This window comes from Oxyura jamaicensis, chromosome 7 (genome assembly GCF_011077185.1).
Source record: "Oxyura jamaicensis isolate SHBP4307 breed ruddy duck chromosome 7, BPBGC_Ojam_1.0, whole genome shotgun sequence".
NCBI lineage: Eukaryota > Metazoa > Chordata > Aves > Anseriformes > Anatidae > Oxyura > Oxyura jamaicensis.
In genome coordinates this window covers 20812102-20832668 of record NC_048899.1, presented here as the reverse complement: position 1 = coordinate 20832668, position 20567 = coordinate 20812102, and the positions used below count along the sequence as shown (strand labels likewise).

At 34.3% G+C, this 20567-nt stretch overlaps 1 protein-coding gene across 5 annotated transcripts in view; it reads left to right on the top strand.

Annotated features, from left to right (window-relative positions):
* Positions 1 to 20567, top strand: part of SCN2A (sodium voltage-gated channel alpha subunit 2) — a 76935-nt gene that overhangs the window by 31438 nt on the left and 24930 nt on the right. For 3 of the 5 annotated variants that reach the window (XM_035331315.1, XM_035331314.1, XM_035331316.1), the window contains exons 8-17: positions 2021 to 2084; positions 2648 to 2789; positions 3601 to 3807; positions 5166 to 5456; positions 8620 to 9000; positions 9996 to 10128; positions 11074 to 11312; positions 12255 to 12428; positions 14102 to 14458; positions 15459 to 15938. In XM_035331315.1, the coding sequence (XP_035187206.1) occupies positions 2021 to 2084; positions 2648 to 2789; positions 3601 to 3807; positions 5166 to 5456; positions 8620 to 9000; positions 9996 to 10128; positions 11074 to 11312; positions 12255 to 12428; positions 14102 to 14458; positions 15459 to 15938 (2468 nt within the window). The remainder of the gene's footprint in view (positions 1 to 2020; positions 2085 to 2647; positions 2790 to 3600; positions 3808 to 5165; positions 5457 to 8619; positions 9001 to 9995; positions 10129 to 11073; positions 11313 to 12254; positions 12429 to 14101; positions 14459 to 15458; positions 15939 to 20567) is intronic. The other 2 variants (XM_035331318.1, XM_035331317.1) reach the window with 1 other exon arrangement.

The window sequence follows — 20567 nt, the reverse complement described above, 5'->3', positions numbered from 1 at the left end:
CATTTTGTCTTGTCAACTGTAGCATTTTCCACTTGCCTCTGCTGAAATAAATCCAATTGCTTTTAGACCAGCTTGTTAGTTTGCAAAGGTCATTCTAAATTTCAGTCATCTCCTCTCCTAGCTTTATGTCTTCAACATATTTGATGCATTTTTTTTTTTTTTTTTGTATTAGGTCTCATTTTGAGTTGTTAATGAAACTTGTTATAAAAACTGTATATAGTGCAGATCCTTTGAGGATCTTCAGAAACTGCCCTTCTGAATTGACACTGGCAACTGGTTTCTCAGAATCATTTTTCAAGCATTTTCTGATGATTCCAGCTGGAACATATCTCACTAATTTGCTTATGAAAGTGTCATGTAGGACATGTACCTGTGACTAGTGTCCTGACATTGACAAAGGAGGATACAGGAATGGTTTTATGTACAGCTAATTTTTAATAAGCTCTTACTGACTTTTTTTTTTTTTTTTTTTTACTTTATTGTTATCATCTTTATATTGAGAAATCGACCATTTATTTTTTTTTCAAAATACTGGGCTGAGAATTGAGCTAACTTGACAGTTTATCTGGATACTCTTTTTACCAGAGGAGGAGCTGGGCTGCACAGAAATGTGAATTGGGCACACAGACAATTTTGCAAATTCAGCTTGGTGCCTATCTTCATCTTTATACATTTTAAGCTTTTTAAGTAGGATTAGATCTCTCACAGGGTATGACTATGTGAGCACCTATATATCTAAAAACCCATTGTCTTCTTATCTGATGTCAGAGAATAGATTCCAGATGCAGAAGTGATGCACACAATCTCTTTCTCATTAAAATAAGCAGATTTTATAGTGTCTCCATCATATACTGGTGGTGACAGAGTAGAAGCAGTCAATAGGAACTGGTTGCAATTCCCTGCTTGTCTCTTTAGCATTAGCCCTCAGCTTGTTCATGCCAGCTAAGTTAGTCCATGCCAGCTGGCAGTAGATCTGAAGGAACCATCTGTTTCCTGAGAACAGCCAGAGCATACCTAATTTTGGCAACTTTAGCTTAATATGCCACCTGATCCAAAAATCTCCACTAGAGATTCCCATTTTGCTATAAGAGCTCCAAACAAGCAATTGATGGCAAATTGGTTTTCATTTTCTGCATCAAAACAGAGAAAGGAAAGGTGGGAGTGGCTGGGAAAGGAGCAGGCACAGAAGAAGGACGAGGAGAAAAAGGATAAAACAAAAAGAGAAAAAAAAGAAAGAGGAAGGACAGAGAAAGAGGGAAAGAAGGAAAGAAAAAAAAGGAAAGAATGAGAGAAAAAGAAAGAAAAAGGAAGATTGTTGCAGGGACTTTATAAACTTTCATCTCTTTAAATTAATTTTAATCTCATTTTATTAGCCTATTAACAAAATGCATATAGGTACTTCAGGTACATCTCTCTGCTATAGAATTTTGTGTAGGGTTTTTTTTTTTTGGTCATGTACAATAAAAGCTTGGTTTTGCCTTCTGCTGCTCAAGTCAAGATCCACTTAAGAATACCTTGTGCATGTTGTGATGTGTTTTCATGGTGCAAAAACTTCAGTACTTATTCCAGTAATATTTGGATAAAATAGTATAAATTATAAATGAGTAACTCTAAATGGTATATATAAAAATGCTTGAAAAAGGCAGGGAATTGCTCTTCTAATTTGTCCTGTTTTTCTGGTATTCATTCACTCATTTGCTGACATAAACAATTTGTTAATCCATCATTTGTATCCTTACTCAGTTGTGTAGGTTACTGAGAATAAATCATGTGACTACCTTTCTATTCTCTAAAGAAAGACCAACTTCAAGACTATATAAAAGTAATTTTCCTGTCAAAACAGTATTTTCCATATATAATATATATATATTTAATTTCTTATCATCGTATATTGCAGTTAAATAGCTAGCTCTGCATATTTCTTCAAAGTGTAAGGTTTTGTCATAGCTCAATTTCCTTTAGGGTATAAATGATGTCTTTCTCATCATCTTATTCTTTTTTTTTTTTTTTTTTTAAATAGATCATTTCTATTTCTTGGAAGGACAAAATGATGCTCTGCTGTGTGGCAATAGCTCAGATGCAGGGTAAGAAAATGGTCATCAGTTTTCATAGTGCATCAAGAAAGAGTAATTAGCTACTTAGAATAGCTTAGGTAGCTAACTAAAGTATCAACTGTACCTTAGAGTTTCAAAGTACCAATGTTTGGGGATATGAAACCATACCTAAATAACCATCTATGTGATTTGAGTTTACGTAGGCACTTTCTTCAGAATCTTAGGCTAATTTTGTAAAGGTAATCCCATGGAATGCTATGTGCATAAATGTTACTGCCAGCTGGCTGACAACTGTTTATCATCAGCTGTTCTAGTTGACATTCTTCTCTTGCTTTCTTGATGGAAATTTGTTGATAAGAAAAATTGTGGGGAAGGGTTGATTACTGTTAGTTATATTATTTAAGCACTGAAATATCAATAGGAAATTGAATTAAAAATTGAAAACTGATATTTTTATCCTACGTATGTAGAATAAAATTTTACTTGTTCATAATTTCATTAGCAACTGGTACTCCTGAACAATTTTGTGATTTTCTATAGAATATCGTAATTTAGAGTAGTTGTTAAAAATAGCATTTCCTCTTCTTTTGTAGTCAATGTCCAGAAGGATATATATGTGTGAAAGCTGGTAGAAACCCCAACTATGGCTACACAAGTTTTGATACATTCAGTTGGGCATTCTTGTCACTGTTTCGATTGATGACTCAGGACTTTTGGGAGAATCTTTACCAGCTGGTGAGGACTTATTAAAATAAACAGCACCATCACCAATACCATTACTACATAGTACTTGCATAGTTATTTTCATTCACGTGTCCCTAAGGCCTTTGGGACACAAATCATCTTCTATTTCATATATGTAAGCTGTCTAAAACAACAGGGACCTTGTCCATGATTTAGGTTTCCATGTGCTATTCAAATACATAGTAAGAAATAGCTGTTACTTTATGAAGGTTGTTAAGAATTACTGTTTCCTTTTCACAAATGAGTAAATTAACTTGTTAATGCTTCTTGCCCAAACGTGCTGTAAATAGATGCTAGTTAAATTGATTTGCAGTCTAGTACAAATATGTTGTCTTTGAGAAGGTTACATCTTGTCCTTGAACTATACAGATCCTTAACCTGAAGGACAGTGATGTTGTGCAGCATGACATTTTGTATACTGCATTGTCTTTGTGGCACTGTAGTTTGGGACTGATGAGACAAGAAGGTAAGATGCTGGCTAGTGGCCCCACTACTGTTAGATTTAAAAGCTATAATATAAAGGTGTAATTGTGGCAGCAACTTCTATAACAGATTTATCATTAGTAGAAATTCTGAAGTATTCAAGTTGTAGAATCTTATTCACCTTGACCATAGAAGACATAAAACTTGGATTTTTGCACATATAGCCAGGATGTAATACTAGCTACTTGTATGTGGAAAAAATAACTAAATCATCTTGTGCTAACACAGAACAATCTTACAGTGTATTTCTAAAATATAACACAGATGCAATAGTATGTAAAAGTCTGCTAAAAATGTGTATTATTTCTTTTTTCCCCAGACACTGCGTGCTGCTGGGAAAACATACATGATATTTTTTGTTTTGGTCATTTTCCTGGGCTCTTTTTACCTGATTAACTTGATCCTGGCTGTGGTTGCCATGGCCTATGAAGAACAGAATCAAGCAACCATGGAAGAAGCAGAACAGAAAGAAGCAGAATTTCAGCAAATGCTTGAACAACTGAAAAAGCAACAGGAAGAAGCTCAGGTATTCTTGTAAAGTACAATTGCTTTTGCCATTCATGATTGTGATTGAATGTTCACATCTGAGAATAGTTTAAGTCCCCCACTTCTAAATATTCTCCCATAAATTCCTTCATTTTGCAAAAAATCTGTAATGTTTTCCATAGCATTTCGTCTGGTGGGTTAAGTGAGCCTGTTAATGAGTGACCAAATAATAATAATAATAAGAGATTGAATTTTTTTTACTGTGAGGGTGACCAAACACTTGAACAAGTTGTCCAGAGATGTTGTACGATCTGCATGCTTGGAGATAATCAAAAGCTGTCTGGACATGGTCCTGGGCAACCTGCTTTTGGTGACCCTGTCTGTGCTGGGGAGTTGGACAAGAAGACCTCAAGAGGTCCCTTCCAACCTCAACCACTCTGTGATTCTGGAAATTGAGGTGGAGATGTGGGAAAACAAATCAACAAACAGGAATTCTGCTTATTTAAGTGACAGAAACAAAACTACTGTTGTTGCTGTGGGAGCAATATTTTGTTTCAGCAACATTTGGCTTTTTCTACTCCTTCTGCAGGTCTCACAGCATAAGTAGTCTTCCAGTTTTAAATAAAACTGGAAAAAGTGGAAAAATTTGAGAAAATGCTTCTTCTACAGATGTCATGATTACATACTAATTTGAAACTCCTTTTCTTTGTTTGAAAACTGAAATCTTTAACAGGATAATAGATTATGTCTGCTTGGCATGTGGCCACACAGAGCAGAAGTTGAACTATGTCTTCCATGTGATCAAATGACTAAAGCCAGCAATAGGGGTTTGTTTGTTTGTTTTTACTGCAGATTGCAAATAAATATTAATCAAATGCTTCACAAATGTTTGACTTCAAACAGCAACAGATCTCTAATAGCCTGCAGTTAAACTCAAATCTCCGATGGTTGTTTGCAACACTGAAATTAATAATGTCACACCAACTATTTAGTAGACTAGAGAATATTGCAAATCCAGCAAAATGGTGCAAGAAAATCTTGCTTCCCATTAACAGGGATTTTCCTGTTGCTTGAGCCTTTTTTCCTTCCTTTTACATAGTTTTTCAGGTGAAAAACTCACTGTGACATATTGCTCCAATCTGAAAGAGATGCTTGTTAACTTGGTTCTCTGGCAGCACATTTCTCCCTTGGGCTGCTTTAACTGCTGGTTTATGGAGCAATGGCAAATTATGGTTCCTGTGGTATTTTACAAATTATACTTATGATACACTGGGTTCAATGAAGCGGGATCACTGCTTTTATTTCAAATTTATTATTTTTTTTAAGAATAGCAATAAAATACTGAGTGGTGTGTATTTGTATAAATGTAGTAAATTGCATATGTGCTTGTACATATAGGCAGCAGCAGCAGCTGCAGCAGCTGACTCAAGAGATTATAGTGGAGTAGGTGGAATAGGTGGATTCTCTGAAAGCTCTTCTGAGGCATCAAAACTGAGCTCAAAGAGTGCTAAAGAGAGGAGGAATAGAAGAAAGAAAAAAAAGCAAAAAGAACAGTCTGAAGGCGAGGAAAAGGATGAGGAAGAATTTCGCAAATCCGAATCAGAGGACAGCATCAAAAGGAAAGGCTTCCGATTTTCCATTGAGGGGAATAGACTGACATATGAAAAGAGATTCTCTTCCCCACACCAGGTACCACAGTATTTTTACCTTTTAACATCTTTGTAGTCTACTCATCATAGAAACAAACCCCCTGTAATGCAGTTTGGTCTGTTCTTGTAAAAGATACCACAGAGTCTTTAAGTATCTTAAGTCAAAATATAACCAAGCTAATAATTGCAAAGATGAGACTGTAAGAATTTGAGAGATTTTGTTGAATTAATGTCTGAAAAATCAAAATAATATGTATTAATTAAAATGAGTTGTATTTGCAAATTTCTTAATGAAAAAGAGCCCGACAAGGTGGATGTATTCAGAATGATCAGTGGCTTCAAAATTTGGTGCACACATACAAAGGAATTTCATGCTTTCAATGAGAAAAGTGTTAAATTTGGGGTGCAAAAAATGTTAAATGTATCATAAATGTTCAAGCGAAATTTGGCAAATTAATTGATGTGAAACCCTTAATAGTGTTATCTTAAAGGTGGAAATATCTGTGGCAAAGTGCCCTTGCATGTGTTCTCCTACATTGATACATCAGTGACTCAAGAAGAGTGCCATCTGCATCTCCCATCGAGACATTTATTTCATTTGATAGCTTTGTTATGTCATCCGTTCTACAGTTATCAGAAACTCCTCTTCATTCGCCCACCTCAGACTGTCCCCTCAGCTGTTCAGGTCTAGATCTCACATCCATTCTGTCCTTTTTCTGCCCCTTTGTGTGACTTTTGCCTCAATATGTCTCTTCCTTGTATCCCCATATTCTCGATTCTCCCTGGTCTTTATGAATTGCTTTCCCCTTCTTTTTAGTAACTATTTCTAAATTCCTTCCTTTTTTATCCTCTTCTATCCCTGCCTCTGGAAAGCCTGTTTCATCACTAAATAGATCATGAGCATCCATGTTCTTTTCATATATCACCTTCTCCAGCTCCCCTTCTCAGAGAAGCTCAAACCTCTTCATCTGTTACTCTCTTATTAAGGCCTTTCCTCCTTTGATCAGACTGTGGTGGGACTGTAATGTTTCTAGCTTCCCATTTCTACCAAGCTAACTCCTTCCACTTCCTCTCCAACATACTTTCTTTTTTTCATAGCACTGCATCCATTATTTTTTCTTGGTCTGACATTGTTTGATGTTTTAACTGTCTAACTTTGTAAGACTTCATTTCTGAATTTAATTCATGATTTATTTAGTTCCTTATACAAATCTTCTCATCTGTATCCATTGACTTCAACTTCATGTTGAAGACCCATCTGATCCTGTAGGTCCTTATTCTTACTCATGTCTTCATTCAAACTGCAGGTTTATTCAACTGCAGCTCAATTCATCCATCCTTTAAGAAATGAAGCATACCTCATCCAACTTGCTTCTCTTACCTTTTCATCTCTAAGTTCATATACAGCTGTTTACTATAATAGTCTAGCAATTCCCTCCCCTCTGGTCCTTCCCACTTTGGGTTCTAGCTACCACACTCAACAGAAATTCCACTCACCACAGTTTTCAATAACCTTTTCCTAGACAAAACTCAGGTTTATATCTCATTTTTGACATCTTCCTTGACATTTCACTTGCTTTCAATGTAACTGACCATTATGTTCTTATTGAAAACTTATTCTTCCTAACATTCATTATTTTGTCTCCTCTTGGTTCTGGTTTAGTTGTGCTTTAGAAGATCCTTTTACCTTCTGACAGTTTTCTAAGGGATTTCCACAAGGCCCTGTTGCTAGTTCCCACCTCTCTCTCTCTCTCTCTTTATTTTATTTTATTTTAAACTCTACTCTGGACCCACAACTGTGAATAATTTTTAACCTGGACCTCTTTCTATGTCCCAGTTACTGCTGTATTCATCAAGAATGTTGTTACACAGAACAATAACCTATCTCATTGCTTTTACCTAATCTGCTAGTTAACATACCTATCTATAGATATTTTCAATACTGTAAAACATACTGTGCTTAAAGCTCGTCCCAACCTACCTTGTCTACTTACAGTAAGCAAATCAAGTCACAGCTTTGACTGACCCGTGCCAGCATCCGTAACCTCCTGTTAAATTTTCAAACTAGTTTTTTTGAGCTCATTCTGGTATGCTGCCCCTCATGCTTAGAAGAATCTCCCATGAGTTTCCACAGAACACTTCATTGCGTTCCTCAAATCCCTCTTTAAAACTCTCTTTTACCATGCTGCCTACAGAAAGCTTGACAGGGAAGTGACTTCAGGTGAGCTAAGAACACTGTTTATCATACCCATCAATTTTGCCTCTTCATATTCCCTCTCTTTTTGTATCCATCTGTTGTGTTACACTTAGATAATTTATTTGCAGAGTGCCTTTTTGTTCTGCATTTTGCAATGCCTAGAACAATGGGGCTCAGGTCCATAAAGATAAGTTGCAGAAGAGAAACAGACACTGCTTTGTTATGTATCATCTCTGCTGTTCATAGAGGTCTTGGGTGAAATCAGGTGCCAATGCCAGTCATTCAAGTCAAGAGAATCATTAACATGAATTAAAGTTAAGCACATGTATAATTGCAAGATTGGAGCTTTACTTTGACTGATCCTGAAAAGATCCACCCATAGCAGAACATTTATTCATATGAGTAATCTGATGAAGATTAGTGAGACTGTTCATAGAAAATTGCATACATATCTTTGCATATTCAGGACAGCTAACAATTTTGAAAAGAAATAAAAATCTTATTGGGGCCTACTTGAACAATACCTGAAAAAAATAAAAAAATAAAAAATAAATAAACTGGGCAGTATCTGGGAGCTACTTCTGTGCACAGACTGAGTCACAGGAAATATGCCAAAAAAATTATTTACTCAGCCTGTCAGACTAATCCCATCCTGGGATAAATAGTATCTAGATGTGCTTACTCAGTTTATGAAGAGTTGGTAATAAAGCAGGCAGAATGGCAGAGGAAGCAATTCTGTCAAGCAGTTTCTTTTACTGTAATTAAACTGGTTGTTTTCATATAGCCAAAGTAGTAAAATAACTAGTCTTTGTCTGTCACTTATGTGCTCTTTGTTTATTACCCAAAAGGGAGTGTACCGGGGGAGGTTGTATATTAGGGTTGTTCATTTCCTTGTAGATGACCTTACCCTTTAAGACATATTAACACTGTGTTTTTTTCCCCTGTATGAAAGTGTTATATTTAAAATAATTTTCATCTGATAATCACTGTTTTTATTTGCCTACAGTCTTTGCTGAGCATTCGTGGCTCCCTGTTTTCCCCAAGGCGCAATAGCAGAACAAGTCTTTTCAGCTTCAGAGGTCGAGCAAAGGATGTAGGATCAGAAAATGACTTTGCTGATGATGAGCACAGCACTTTTGAAGACAATGAGAGCAGAAGAGATTCTCTCTTTGTTCCTCATAGACACGGTGAACGGCGCAACAGTAACATTAGTCAGGCCAGTAGGTCATCCAGGACAGTACCTCCACTTCCAGTGAATGGGAAGATGCACAGCACTGTGGATTGCAATGGAGTAGTTTCTTTAGTCGGTGGGCCTCCAGCTCTGACGTCACCTACTGGACAGCTTCTGCCAGAGGTGATGATTGATAAAGCAGCCACTGCTAGCAATGTAAGGAAGTCTGCAGTAGCTCAGGCATGATGTCCTCTCCCTGTGTAACCAACTACAATTTCTATGAAATTTAGTCACTTGTGAAAAATTCCCTTTTTGGCCAAGATGTTAATGCACCTTTTATATATTCCAGTTATAAGCTGAAGAAGAAACTGAAGTTGTCTAGCTCTCATTAACTAGATATGTGAAAATGTATGTTAGTTCACTGGAATCAACAAAATATCATAGGAAACCATTGAATAAATGTAGCACGTGTAATCTAATACCCATGTGTTCATTATACTAACTGAAGAGGTTATGTATTTGCATATCAGACAGGATATCAAAATTTATATATATATATGAATTATTTTTACTTAATGGAATATGCTAAATGAGCATTTAAACTCCCACTGACCCCACCTGAAACTTTTTATATAATATCTGGTAGGACAACTTACGCTAGTTAGTGTTCCTATCGAATTGTTAATTTTCCTAGTGATTTTTTTTTTTTTTTTGGTGATATCAACATTAATAAATATTTTTCTCTTGTTTTGAAATGTGTGCCATGAAGTTAATAACTTCAAAGTTATCTTAATAAAATACACTTATACTTTGTGCTCTTACAGCTAGCTGCGTGGGCTGTGCATTTTCATGTTTAGAAAAATACTTCACTGCCAAATATGAAGGATATATATGTCAGAGCTCACTGACAAGCATTATGGAACTTTTTATAGTCTAAAAACTCATGAATCTGTCATAATGCCTCAGCCCTGTTACAGCAAAATAGTTAAAAACACATTCTTTGAGCACAAGAGCAGTCCTACAGATGTATTTGACTATTTGCTGTATACAAAGATAGGCATTACATCATTCTTTTGCAAAACAACAGTATAAATGGAGCATGGGGCAGGACACCAGAGTGTTTGAAACCATTTTACTTTTATAATAATTTACAGTGTTATTCTTATGAAATGAACAATTGATAGGCTAGTTTATCAGTGTTTTATTTTCAGGGCACTACTACAGAGACTGACTTAAGAAAGAGACGGTCTAGTTCTTACCATGTTCCTATGGACTACCTAACAGATCCTAGTGCAAGGCAAAGAGCAATGAGTATAGCCAGCATGCTTACAAATACAATGGAAGGTATGTAAAATAGAACGTTTGTATTATGATACAATTACTATTAAATTGTATATTAATTTAAATATTAAATAAAAGTGTATGACACACTTAAGTAGTAGTGGTGTTTAAAGGTAGCAATGTGAAACTAAAGGTAAAGACAAGGTAAGATTTGTATATAGAGGTAGTTATATTTTTATTATTATTATTTTTTAATATATACTGATATATTTGGAAAAGCAATCAAGCTTTCAGTATAGGTTTGAGATGGAAGCAGCAAACTTCCAAGAAAAATGCAATGCAAACAGAAACAATTGATCAATACAGTGTTTCTCTAGAGGAGTTGTGCTTCAGGGTAAAAGTTCTATTTAGATTACTGAAATGGCAATACTTCTTGGAGTAGAACAATCCCCTTTTACCAGTTCACCAGACATGCTGTTTCACAAAGGAAAGATCACGTTGCTCTTTCTGTAAGACTATATACAATGATTCCGAAACATGGACTTAAAAAACTACTTGTTGTAACAAAGGGCAAAATGTTGTTCTGAGGCTTAAATGACTATGCCCAAGATAGCAAATGGGCAGGTTTGCACATTTGGACCATAATTGTGTCTAAATAATTTTCTGACTTTAGTCTCTTTCTAAGAGTTTATCCTTCCTGGGTAAAATTTGTTATATTTTATTCATTCTATGCATGCCAGATTCCTAAGGCAAATTTTTATTTTGCATCCTATGCAGCATTTATTTGTAAGTGGTTATTTTATATATTGAATATTTGGTGTTCATTTTACATCAAATCTAAAACATAGTGGAACAGATTATTTTTAATTGGTTATTTTTTTATTATTATTATTTGACTGGACATTAGCCTTGGTTTCAAAAGAAAATACCCAGGCCTAATGAGTAGGACTGGTAATATGTTTAAATAGAGAAATATGTTTAAAATGTTATTTACCTTTTTCTCTCTAGAACTTGAAGAATCAAGACAGAAATGCCCACCATGCTGGTACAAATTTGCTAACACTTGCTTGATTTGGGACTGTTGCACTCCCTGGCTGAAAGTCAAACATATTGTAAATTTGATTGTGATGGACCCATTTGTTGATCTGGCCATTACTATCTGCATTGTTCTTAATACCCTGTTCATGGCCATGGAACACTATCCAATGACAGAACAGTTCAGTGGTGTGCTTTCAGTAGGAAACCTTGTAAGTCTTTCATGATGTACAGTGTATGTCAAATGCATTTTTCTTAAATAATTCTCATGTAACCTATGTATGTACATATGTTTAAAAGAAAATGTTGACTAGATATTAATAGGCTTGGGATTGTTGAATTTAAATTTAAGCTGTAAAGTGCCTCTTTGTTGACATTTTTGGATTTATCCATTCTTGTTTTATGGAATTTAATTCTCTTTCCTTTGTAAAAGATGGTAAGATTTATTGAATCCATATGCATTTTGATTTTTAGAACCCTCAGCTTCTGTTATTGAAGCTAGTTACAGAAATTTATGTAATGTTTTCTCCAGAATGAACACTTAGAAAGAATCTTCGGATCCAATCTCTACTCTCCTTTTCTACTCCTCACTAGCGCCTTCTGATGTCCTGTCTGTAGAGGGGAAAGACCCAGTGAGCACAGCATATATTCTGTGACTTCACAGGATGTGGTGAAATAGGATGACAGTGCTATTAAAAACAACTTTTTTTCTTTATAAAATAATTGTCCCTCTTACAAACTTATCTGTACCTCTAGAAGAAAAAAGATGACATGTCACAAGGGCAAAGATGCTATTTAAGAAGAAAAAACTGAGTATTAAAATCAGAAGAGATTCTATGTATCAATATTTATGCATGCATATTAACTGCATAGAAAACATTTCTCCCCTTTCTTCTTTGGCAACCAAACACTGTGACGCATTTGTAAGCTTCAAATCTGAATTTAATTCCTAACCAAATCTATTGGAATAGAGAAGATATTCAGATTCATCATGGATTGCTTGCTGAGGATATAAACCTAACAAAGGTTGAATCTGACAGTTTTATTTTATAATATTTTATGTATAAGATACATAATATTTTATATATAAGATACATAATACATTATAATATTTTCTCATTAAAATGGAGTAAGAAACTGTATTTTCCTTGCAGGTGTTTACTGGAATTTTCACAGCAGAAATGTTTCTCAAGATAATTGCCATGGATCCTTACTATTATTTCCAAGAGGGCTGGAATATTTTTGATGGTTTTATTGTGAGTCTTAGTTTAATGGAGCTTGGCCTTGCAAATGTAGAAGGATTATCTGTCCTTCGATCATTCCGATTGGTAAATATACTAAATAAAATATGTTTCTATGTATTTTTTTTATATTTGTGCATTTATGTCGTGCATTTTTCATGTGTATTTGGCTGAGTCAGAAGTTTCCTGCATAAGAACATACAAAATACTAAATTCCATACTGCTTAATGGCAAATATTTATTATGTCAAGTTTGTTTTATACATTATCTTGATAATGTGTATTTTTTCTTCAAAACATTGTCAACATCAATTTTGTTTGCAGTAGGTGTGTGCTTTAAGAATTAACCTTTTAAACAGTGGTATCTTTTAGGGTCTTTTTTTTTTTTTCATAAGTGAGGGAATAAAGACTGCAAGAGCCACAGACCATCACAACCTGTGGCTGAAGAAGATAAGTAAACCACTTAGTAAATAACTGATTAATTAATAAAAGTTGATAAACTTTAACTGATAAGCTTCCATTACCAGTTTGCTTACATGGTTAGTTTTAGAAGAAAGCAGTGCTATGGATTTTCTTTGGATAGAAAATATATATTTTCTGTTCTGAAATCACTAGAGTATCTCTGTCTGTTGTTAGATACCTCTGACATGAATAGGAACTTGAAAAGCCTTGGTCTTGGTGAAGACTAGGCTAGCATGCAATTTGATGTTCAAATCCTCTTCTAAAAAGACAAACAACAAGAGAAATTAAACTAGAGTTCCTGGTCATCAATTCCTGCCTTAAATAAAGCAAACCTAAAAAGAATAATTAAATAAATAATCTATGAAAAAGAGTGTTTTGTTTGTTTGTTTGTTTGTTTGTTTTGTTTTAATTTATCTACTTGCTGGTTCTCCATATAGCATTATATTGTATTTTCCTAAAGTCTAGTATCTGTCTGGATTGACTTCTCCCTCAGTAACAGAGTTCTGTATTTTCCTTTGCATTTATATGTATTTTAATTATGTCTCATTCCATTAAATAATATATATATTTAAATTCCTTTGATTGTCTGAACACTTGCTATATCTTTCCAATTACGTCAATTTTTGTCTATTTTAATTTGCACTTTAATAAAACATTTTCTTTTGTCCACTTTTCTCAATGTTGCATGGTAAACTTTATGAGACACGCATGATGTTTATTTTTCATGACAGAAAAGGTGTTGTAAGAGATACTTGTAAGTAACTTCTATGCCTGTCATTAAAAACTCTAGCTTGTTTCTCCTTTTAGGAAAACCATTTCTTCCATCTCTCTGCTAATGAACAAGAAGGAGATCTGAAAGTGTCTAAACACTAACAATCTTGTTAAGCTGATCACATTCCACATGCATTGATTTTTTTTTTTTTTTTTTTTTTTTGTAGTATTCTCTTAGAATTAACTGAAGGAGAAATGACTGTTTTGACCAATTTGTCTGTAGGTATCTACAGTCATCAAAGGAGGCAAAGGCTGAATTGGTGACTTTGTAAGAATTGCAGTGTAACTGTAGTGAGCAGAGACAGTACTTTTGGCTTCTTGTGACTCAAATAAGGACTTAAGACTATTTATATAGATATAACTATAGTACTATAACTAAAGTATAAAGTTTTTAACTCTGTATCTAAAGTTTATAAAAATTATGTGACACATGATTTATACACATGGTAACTGGAATATGATATGTATAGCGATGATTTATTACAATTAATAACATGAATAACTGTGTACTTTTCTTCTGTTTTGCAGCTTCGAGTTTTCAAGTTGGCAAAATCTTGGCCAACTCTAAATATGCTCATTAAGATTATTGGCAACTCAGTGGGGGCTTTGGGGAATTTGACCCTGGTGCTGGCCATCATTGTGTTCATTTTCGCTGTGGTTGGAATGCAGCTGTTTGGGAAAAGCTACAAGGAATGTGTCTGCAAGATCTCCAGTGACTGTGAACTTCCACGCTGGCACATGCATGACTTTTTCCACTCTTTCTTGATTGTGTTCCGAGTGTTGTGTGGAGAATGGATAGAAACGATGTGGGACTGCATGGAGGTTGCAGGCCAAACTATGTGCCTTACTGTCTTTATGATGGTCATGGTGATTGGAAACCTAGTGGTATGTAATCAGTGGGATTTTTTAAAAAGTTTTAGAATGTATTTCCTATTTTTCACAGTTTAGAAATCAGAGAGATGGAGACTGAAGAACTTTAGGAAATTGGTTAATTCATTTGCCCTTTCTCTACACCAAGTTTGTCTACCTCTTTTAAATCTTCATTGAGTTTGCAACATCTTTAGTAAGATCAGTGCTAAATTATTTTCACAAAATATTGTCATAAAGATGGCTTTGAAAAAATCTAGCTTAAATCACATTTGCAGCCAATTAGACTGCCTGATATCAATAATCATGCAAAACAATTGGTCTTCATGACATTTATATTACCTAAAGGCCTACTGTTTCTGCTATCTGTCTTTTACTTCTGAAACAAAACAAGCCTAGCTGCTATTTTTTTTCTCTTAAGTGATGATTCCTAAACTCCTTAATCCTGTGTGAAACAGCTTCCTAAAACCAAACTATATCACATCTGTTGATTCTTTATCTATTAGATAGTTTTCAAGCACAAAACAAAACCAGACTGAGGTATTCTGGGCAAATATATAATTTATTGTATTCTGAATTAGACACACTGAAATGATGGTCTTCTGAACTGTAGAAAACAGGAGTCTGCCTCCATTCCCCTTGCAAATGAACACTACTGAGGAAATGACTTATATGGCTTGCATACTACATATCATGTTGTATCCTGTTTCCCTATGTCATTCTCCATTTTGAGAAGCAGACTTTCAAGGTTTCCAGTGTGGAGGAGAAAGTCAAGGAAGAGTTTAGATTTTCACCTATATTAGTCAAGTTCTGGAAGCTAATTTAGTAATTAAGTTTTTGTCAAGTTATAATAAAAGGGAATAGAGAGTATGGATTGGAAATAACAGAAAGAAAGTGGTTTGAGATAAAGTACTAGCTGTGATATAAAAATTATGTCATATCAAACAACCCATAATGGAATTACTTGTATAACTTTAAAATAAGAGATCCAGGTTATTTTCTCTTTACTGTCTTTTAGGTACTCAACCTCTTTCTGGCCTTGCTGCTGAGCTCCTTTAGTTCAGACAACCTTGCTGCTACAGATGATGATAATGAAATGAACAATCTACAGATTGCTGTGGCAAGGATTCAGAAGGGCATAGACTATGTGAAGAGAAAAGTGCGTGAATTCATCCAAAAAGCCTTTGTTAGAAAGCAAAAAGTTTTAGATGAAATCAAACCTCTTGAAGACCTAAACAACAAAAAAGACAGCTGTATTTCCAATCACACGATAGTAGAAATAGGTAAAAACCTTGCCTATCTTAAAGAAGGGAATGGAACTACGAGTGGCATAGGCAGCAGCGTGGAAAAATATGTTGTTGATGAAAGTGATTACATGTCATTCATAAACAACCCAAGTCTGACTGTGACAGTGCCAATTGCTGTCGGCGAATCTGATTTCGAAAACTTAAATACAGAAGAGTTTAGCAGCGAATCAGACCTGGAAGAAAGCAAAGAGGTAGGACTATTTCTATGTTAAAAATATTCCAATCCTTTTTACTCTTCTAAGCATACTAGTGTTGAATAAAAATCTGTATTTAATTGCTGTATAACACAGTATGCAAACTTGTATTTAAGATAAATTTATGTAAGATTGCAAGTTTTGAATGAGATGGTAGTAAAAGATTGTATTTACCTTTAAAATCAAATAATATAAAATATTTTTTAAGTAAATTAATACTCTTTTTTTTCCCCCCATTTTATTGAGTTAATTCACTTACAAGAAAAACTTAATAGCCTTGGATACCAAAACTCTTATAAAATGTGAGGGTTGAGTTGTGCAAGTATCTCAATACTTACTTCATCAGTTTAGTTATTTATTCTTTTGTCTACTTTCTGGAGGGCCTCCTGTCAAATTAATTGTTCATCCCGATGCTTTTAACCATTTTGACATAGTCAAAATCATCTGTATACATCATAAGTATATTTGAATATTGGACTAGCATCACTAGATGATTTCATCTCAATCACTGACAACCATCTGATGATAGTAGAAATGCTGAAGAAGTGAAGTAGTGACCTTGAGGTAAAATAATAATAATAATAATAATAAAATTACAAAGCTTTATGTCTCAAAAAATGTTAAGAAGCTTTATATCTCAGTATAAAATCATATGGTTACCCACTGTCATTTTTAAAGCTTTAAGATGTTTGCATCTGATACCTACTGTGAAAATAGTAAAATGCACCTCTGTCTGGCACAATCTGGTGCCAAATGGACGACCTCCAAGCTAGCAGTTAGTGAGTAACAGTGGATGTTAATGCCATTCTTACTGTGTTAAGCCTGTGCGATTGTACATGGTGGAGGCACACTGCCTCATGGAGTAAGTCTGTGCTATGTTCAGTAGCAATGTTAGTTCATTCAGAATAAGCATGGGCATTTTTGAGCAGTACTGCATGCTGTGGTGTAGACATAAACTGACATAAAGAAGTTCATAAATGATTTTCTCACACTTGAATCTGAGGATATAAACATGGATAAGATTCTAATAATTCTTACCCCAAGATCCTTTCTTGCACTGTCTGCATCACACTTTTAGTCACATTTTCTTGTTCAGAAATTTCTTCACAGTTTTTTCAAAAATACATGATGTGGGCAGGGTAGGTTTTTTTTTTGTTTGTTTGTTTTTTCATATTGTTTCTACTAGTGTTTCTCTTACTTTTCATGACCATGGGGTCTACAACAAAGTAGTTCTATTTATTAGCTCTTTAATTGTTTTGTGTAAAGAAGAGGGTGATGATATGAAAGTTTATTGGTCTTGAATGTAGGATATTGATTCATTCCATTCTATCAATGTACTTAGGATGAGACAAGGAATCTTCTTCAGGCACCTTACAACACACAGGGCATTGTTCTATCATTCCATTGTTCTATTGCTCCATTGTTAACTGTTTCAAAGTTTACTGCTGACTAATGACCAGCAAATTCTACTGCTAATCTGATGAATTTCCACCTAACAGTGAGATTATCCATAACATTTGCATATCACAATAATGTCACAGGTTATTTTCTGTCTTACTGTAAATTGTGTTGTTTCTTGTTATAGGCCTGGACCTTCTTGGTTTTTTCTCTATGGTCCTGCTAATCATCTTCAAGCACATCCATAATTTTCAGTCTTTTCTTTGCTTAGCAACAAGTGATATCCAGAAGATGTAAATTACATTCCAATACTAGGAAACAGAATACTTTGGATTTCTTCATCGCAAACTATTTATTGCTATTTCTGTTGAGTAATAATCTGTCATTCTGCATTTGTCTGTAAAGTTAATATTTGTACAGTATTTCTATCAATTTCAAAGATGCTGTCAGCCTAAGCCTGATTTTTACTAAAATATTCTAAATACCTCAATTGGAAAGTGTGAAGAAGATACTGTTAGTTTATGCTGCTGATATATTGTAACTGGCAATGACGCTTCAGATGATATTAATGTATGAATGGCACTGAAAGAAAATTTTCTGGCAGATATAGTCTGAGATGTTGGCTACTAAGTCCTGTTAGGATCAAAAGTATGCACTCAGAAAAGTATTACTCTCCTCTCTTCACTTCTTATTCCGAGATCCTGTCTGCATCAGGTTAATTTGTTGTAGTAGTAAACCGTGTATTAAGGTATGCTGTAAACTTCTCCTGTGGTTGTTTTTTGTTGTTGTTGTTGTTTGTTTGTTTGTTTGTTTTTAATGGTTATGAAGCTATGCAAATATTATTTTGTGTTTTGTATTACAGAATGAAGGACTTTAAGCATTTTCATTAGTGATTTTTTAATTCGATGCTGAAATCTGTTTTAGAAAATGTAATGGAGTATTCTCGGTTTCTCATGCTGAAGTTGCAACTATTATGCAGAAAACAATTTGTGATTCACTAAACAGTGACAGCAAGAAGGAACATGACTTTTGGTAGTGTCTACCAAAATTACAGATTACACTGTCTGTTTTGCAAAATAAATCTTTCCCTACTACAGATTCTATTTATAATTTTTTAACATTCAATAGTTGGTGGCTAAAATATGTGAACTCCATTGGAACAGGGACCAAAATATGAATTTCCCATATGAATTCTTTGATCACCAATGCACTCACTTTTTCTTCTTGCTCTTTTTTTTGTATTCCACTTAAACTTGTGTATTTACTGCACAAGAGCTTTAAGTAGAAGAAATGGAAGATGTACCATATTCAAACCATTAGCTATATCTTTCATTTTCACAATGTAAGGACTGGGTTATTTTACAAGAACGCAAAAAAACAGGTTTGAATTCCTATAGGGAGATTTTTAAAGTGGCTTCTCTCACATTTGAGGCATGAGTGCTGGTCATTAAGACTTAGTAAAAGGAAGTCTTTTATCTTGCAGATACAATGTTTAAAAGAAAAAAAAAAAGAGTACTCATTTCATTCTTGGCAAAACTTAGTCTTGTATATATGTGTGTTAAGCATGCTTCACAAACTGAAAAATGAATACCCCAGGTGATAGAAGTGCATATTTAGTCAGGAATAAGCAAATGCTAAGCAGTTTTGGCTAGTCAAGCCTGAAACACTTGTGAGCATACTTAGGACCAAAATTTTTATTTTGCAGATATTGAAGGTAAAAAATTGAAACTAAACATTTACAAAATTCAGGCATCTTCAAGAGAGACAAAGTAGTTAAGCAATGATAATTATGAGTATTTTTCTGGATTTAAGTGCCTAAAATTCAAGTGTATTTTAATCACAAAAGTAGAGTTTTTGATCTTAATCCTGTGTCCTGCTTTTCACTAGAGGATTCTTATCCCACTGTGGTTTTTGATACGGAGAATAGGGGCATACTAGTCACAGGACCAACAATCTGGTCATGAAATTAGTGAAATAAGACATTTTTAAAATTAAAAAGTGACTACAAATGGCTTTTTGTTCAAGACTTCCTCTTTTTTTTTGTCATGCTGTACCATGGCTTGCATTTCTGCTTTCTCATATTTTCCCATTTATATAATTCTGATGTTGCTAAGCATTGATCTGCAGTCACTTTATTGCTTACAAACGCAAATTAAAAGTGCTCAAGTTAGAAATTGCCACCAAAACACATTAATTTAGCAGAATCTGAAAGACAGCTTAGACACCAGTGTAATGTAATGATCACTGCAAAAAATAGTCAGATCCTGATGAGTGTGTCTGTTTTTTTTGTTTGTTTTGTTTTGTCTCTCTACATATATAGATGCATGTATTCATTGTGGCATAGGGCAATAAGATGAATTTCTACATAGCAATTATAATTTATTAGCAAGTTTTAGTTAAGTATATTAATGTTTGGTGAATTCTTCATTGTAACACATCTTTTCCAGCATTCTGATGGAAATATTAACTCAATTATGCCCTTCTAGAAACAAAACATACGATATCATACATGCTAGTAGGTATATGAACATACATAACGAAAAGCTCTTTTCTGGAAGATTGCCTTTGAGGCCAAAAAAAAAAAAAAAAGCAATAATTATGAAGATGTTGTGTCCATAAGTACGGTACTGGGGAAATTCAATGCAATAAGGAAATTAGGGAACATATCCTAAATAAAATGTTACAATGAAAGTAGGGCCATTAACATATATGGAGCCACTATGCTGAGTCAGTTGTCCATGCAGGTCTGAAGACCTGAACTGTGTTGCTGCTATCCAGCACAGAAGCTGTAAAATATAATTTCATTTTTAGGTCCTTCAGTACTATGGGAATGGTATATATAGAAAATTTTGTAGTGCATGTATATCTGTATAATAACTAGATTTTTATTCTAAGTATAACTTCTAGGCTAGTATAAACTAAGATATACAACGTTACAAGATATTTTTTATTTTTAATGTATGTGGAATCTCCTAATATTGTTGCAGACACCTTAATGTATATTTTATTTTAGGCAGTATTCAGCAATCTAATAGATACTTATTGTCTTGTGTTCTCACATATATTCCTATTATTCTGAATTAATGAAAACTAAACGTATGAAATCTTTACTCAGCCAATATTTTTTTATAAGAATTTCCAGTGCAAAAAAGCCAAGGTGCTGTGTCCTGAACTTCACTTCCTACCATTCTTACTTCTCACAGGAGTAGAACCAAGCTGGATCAGACA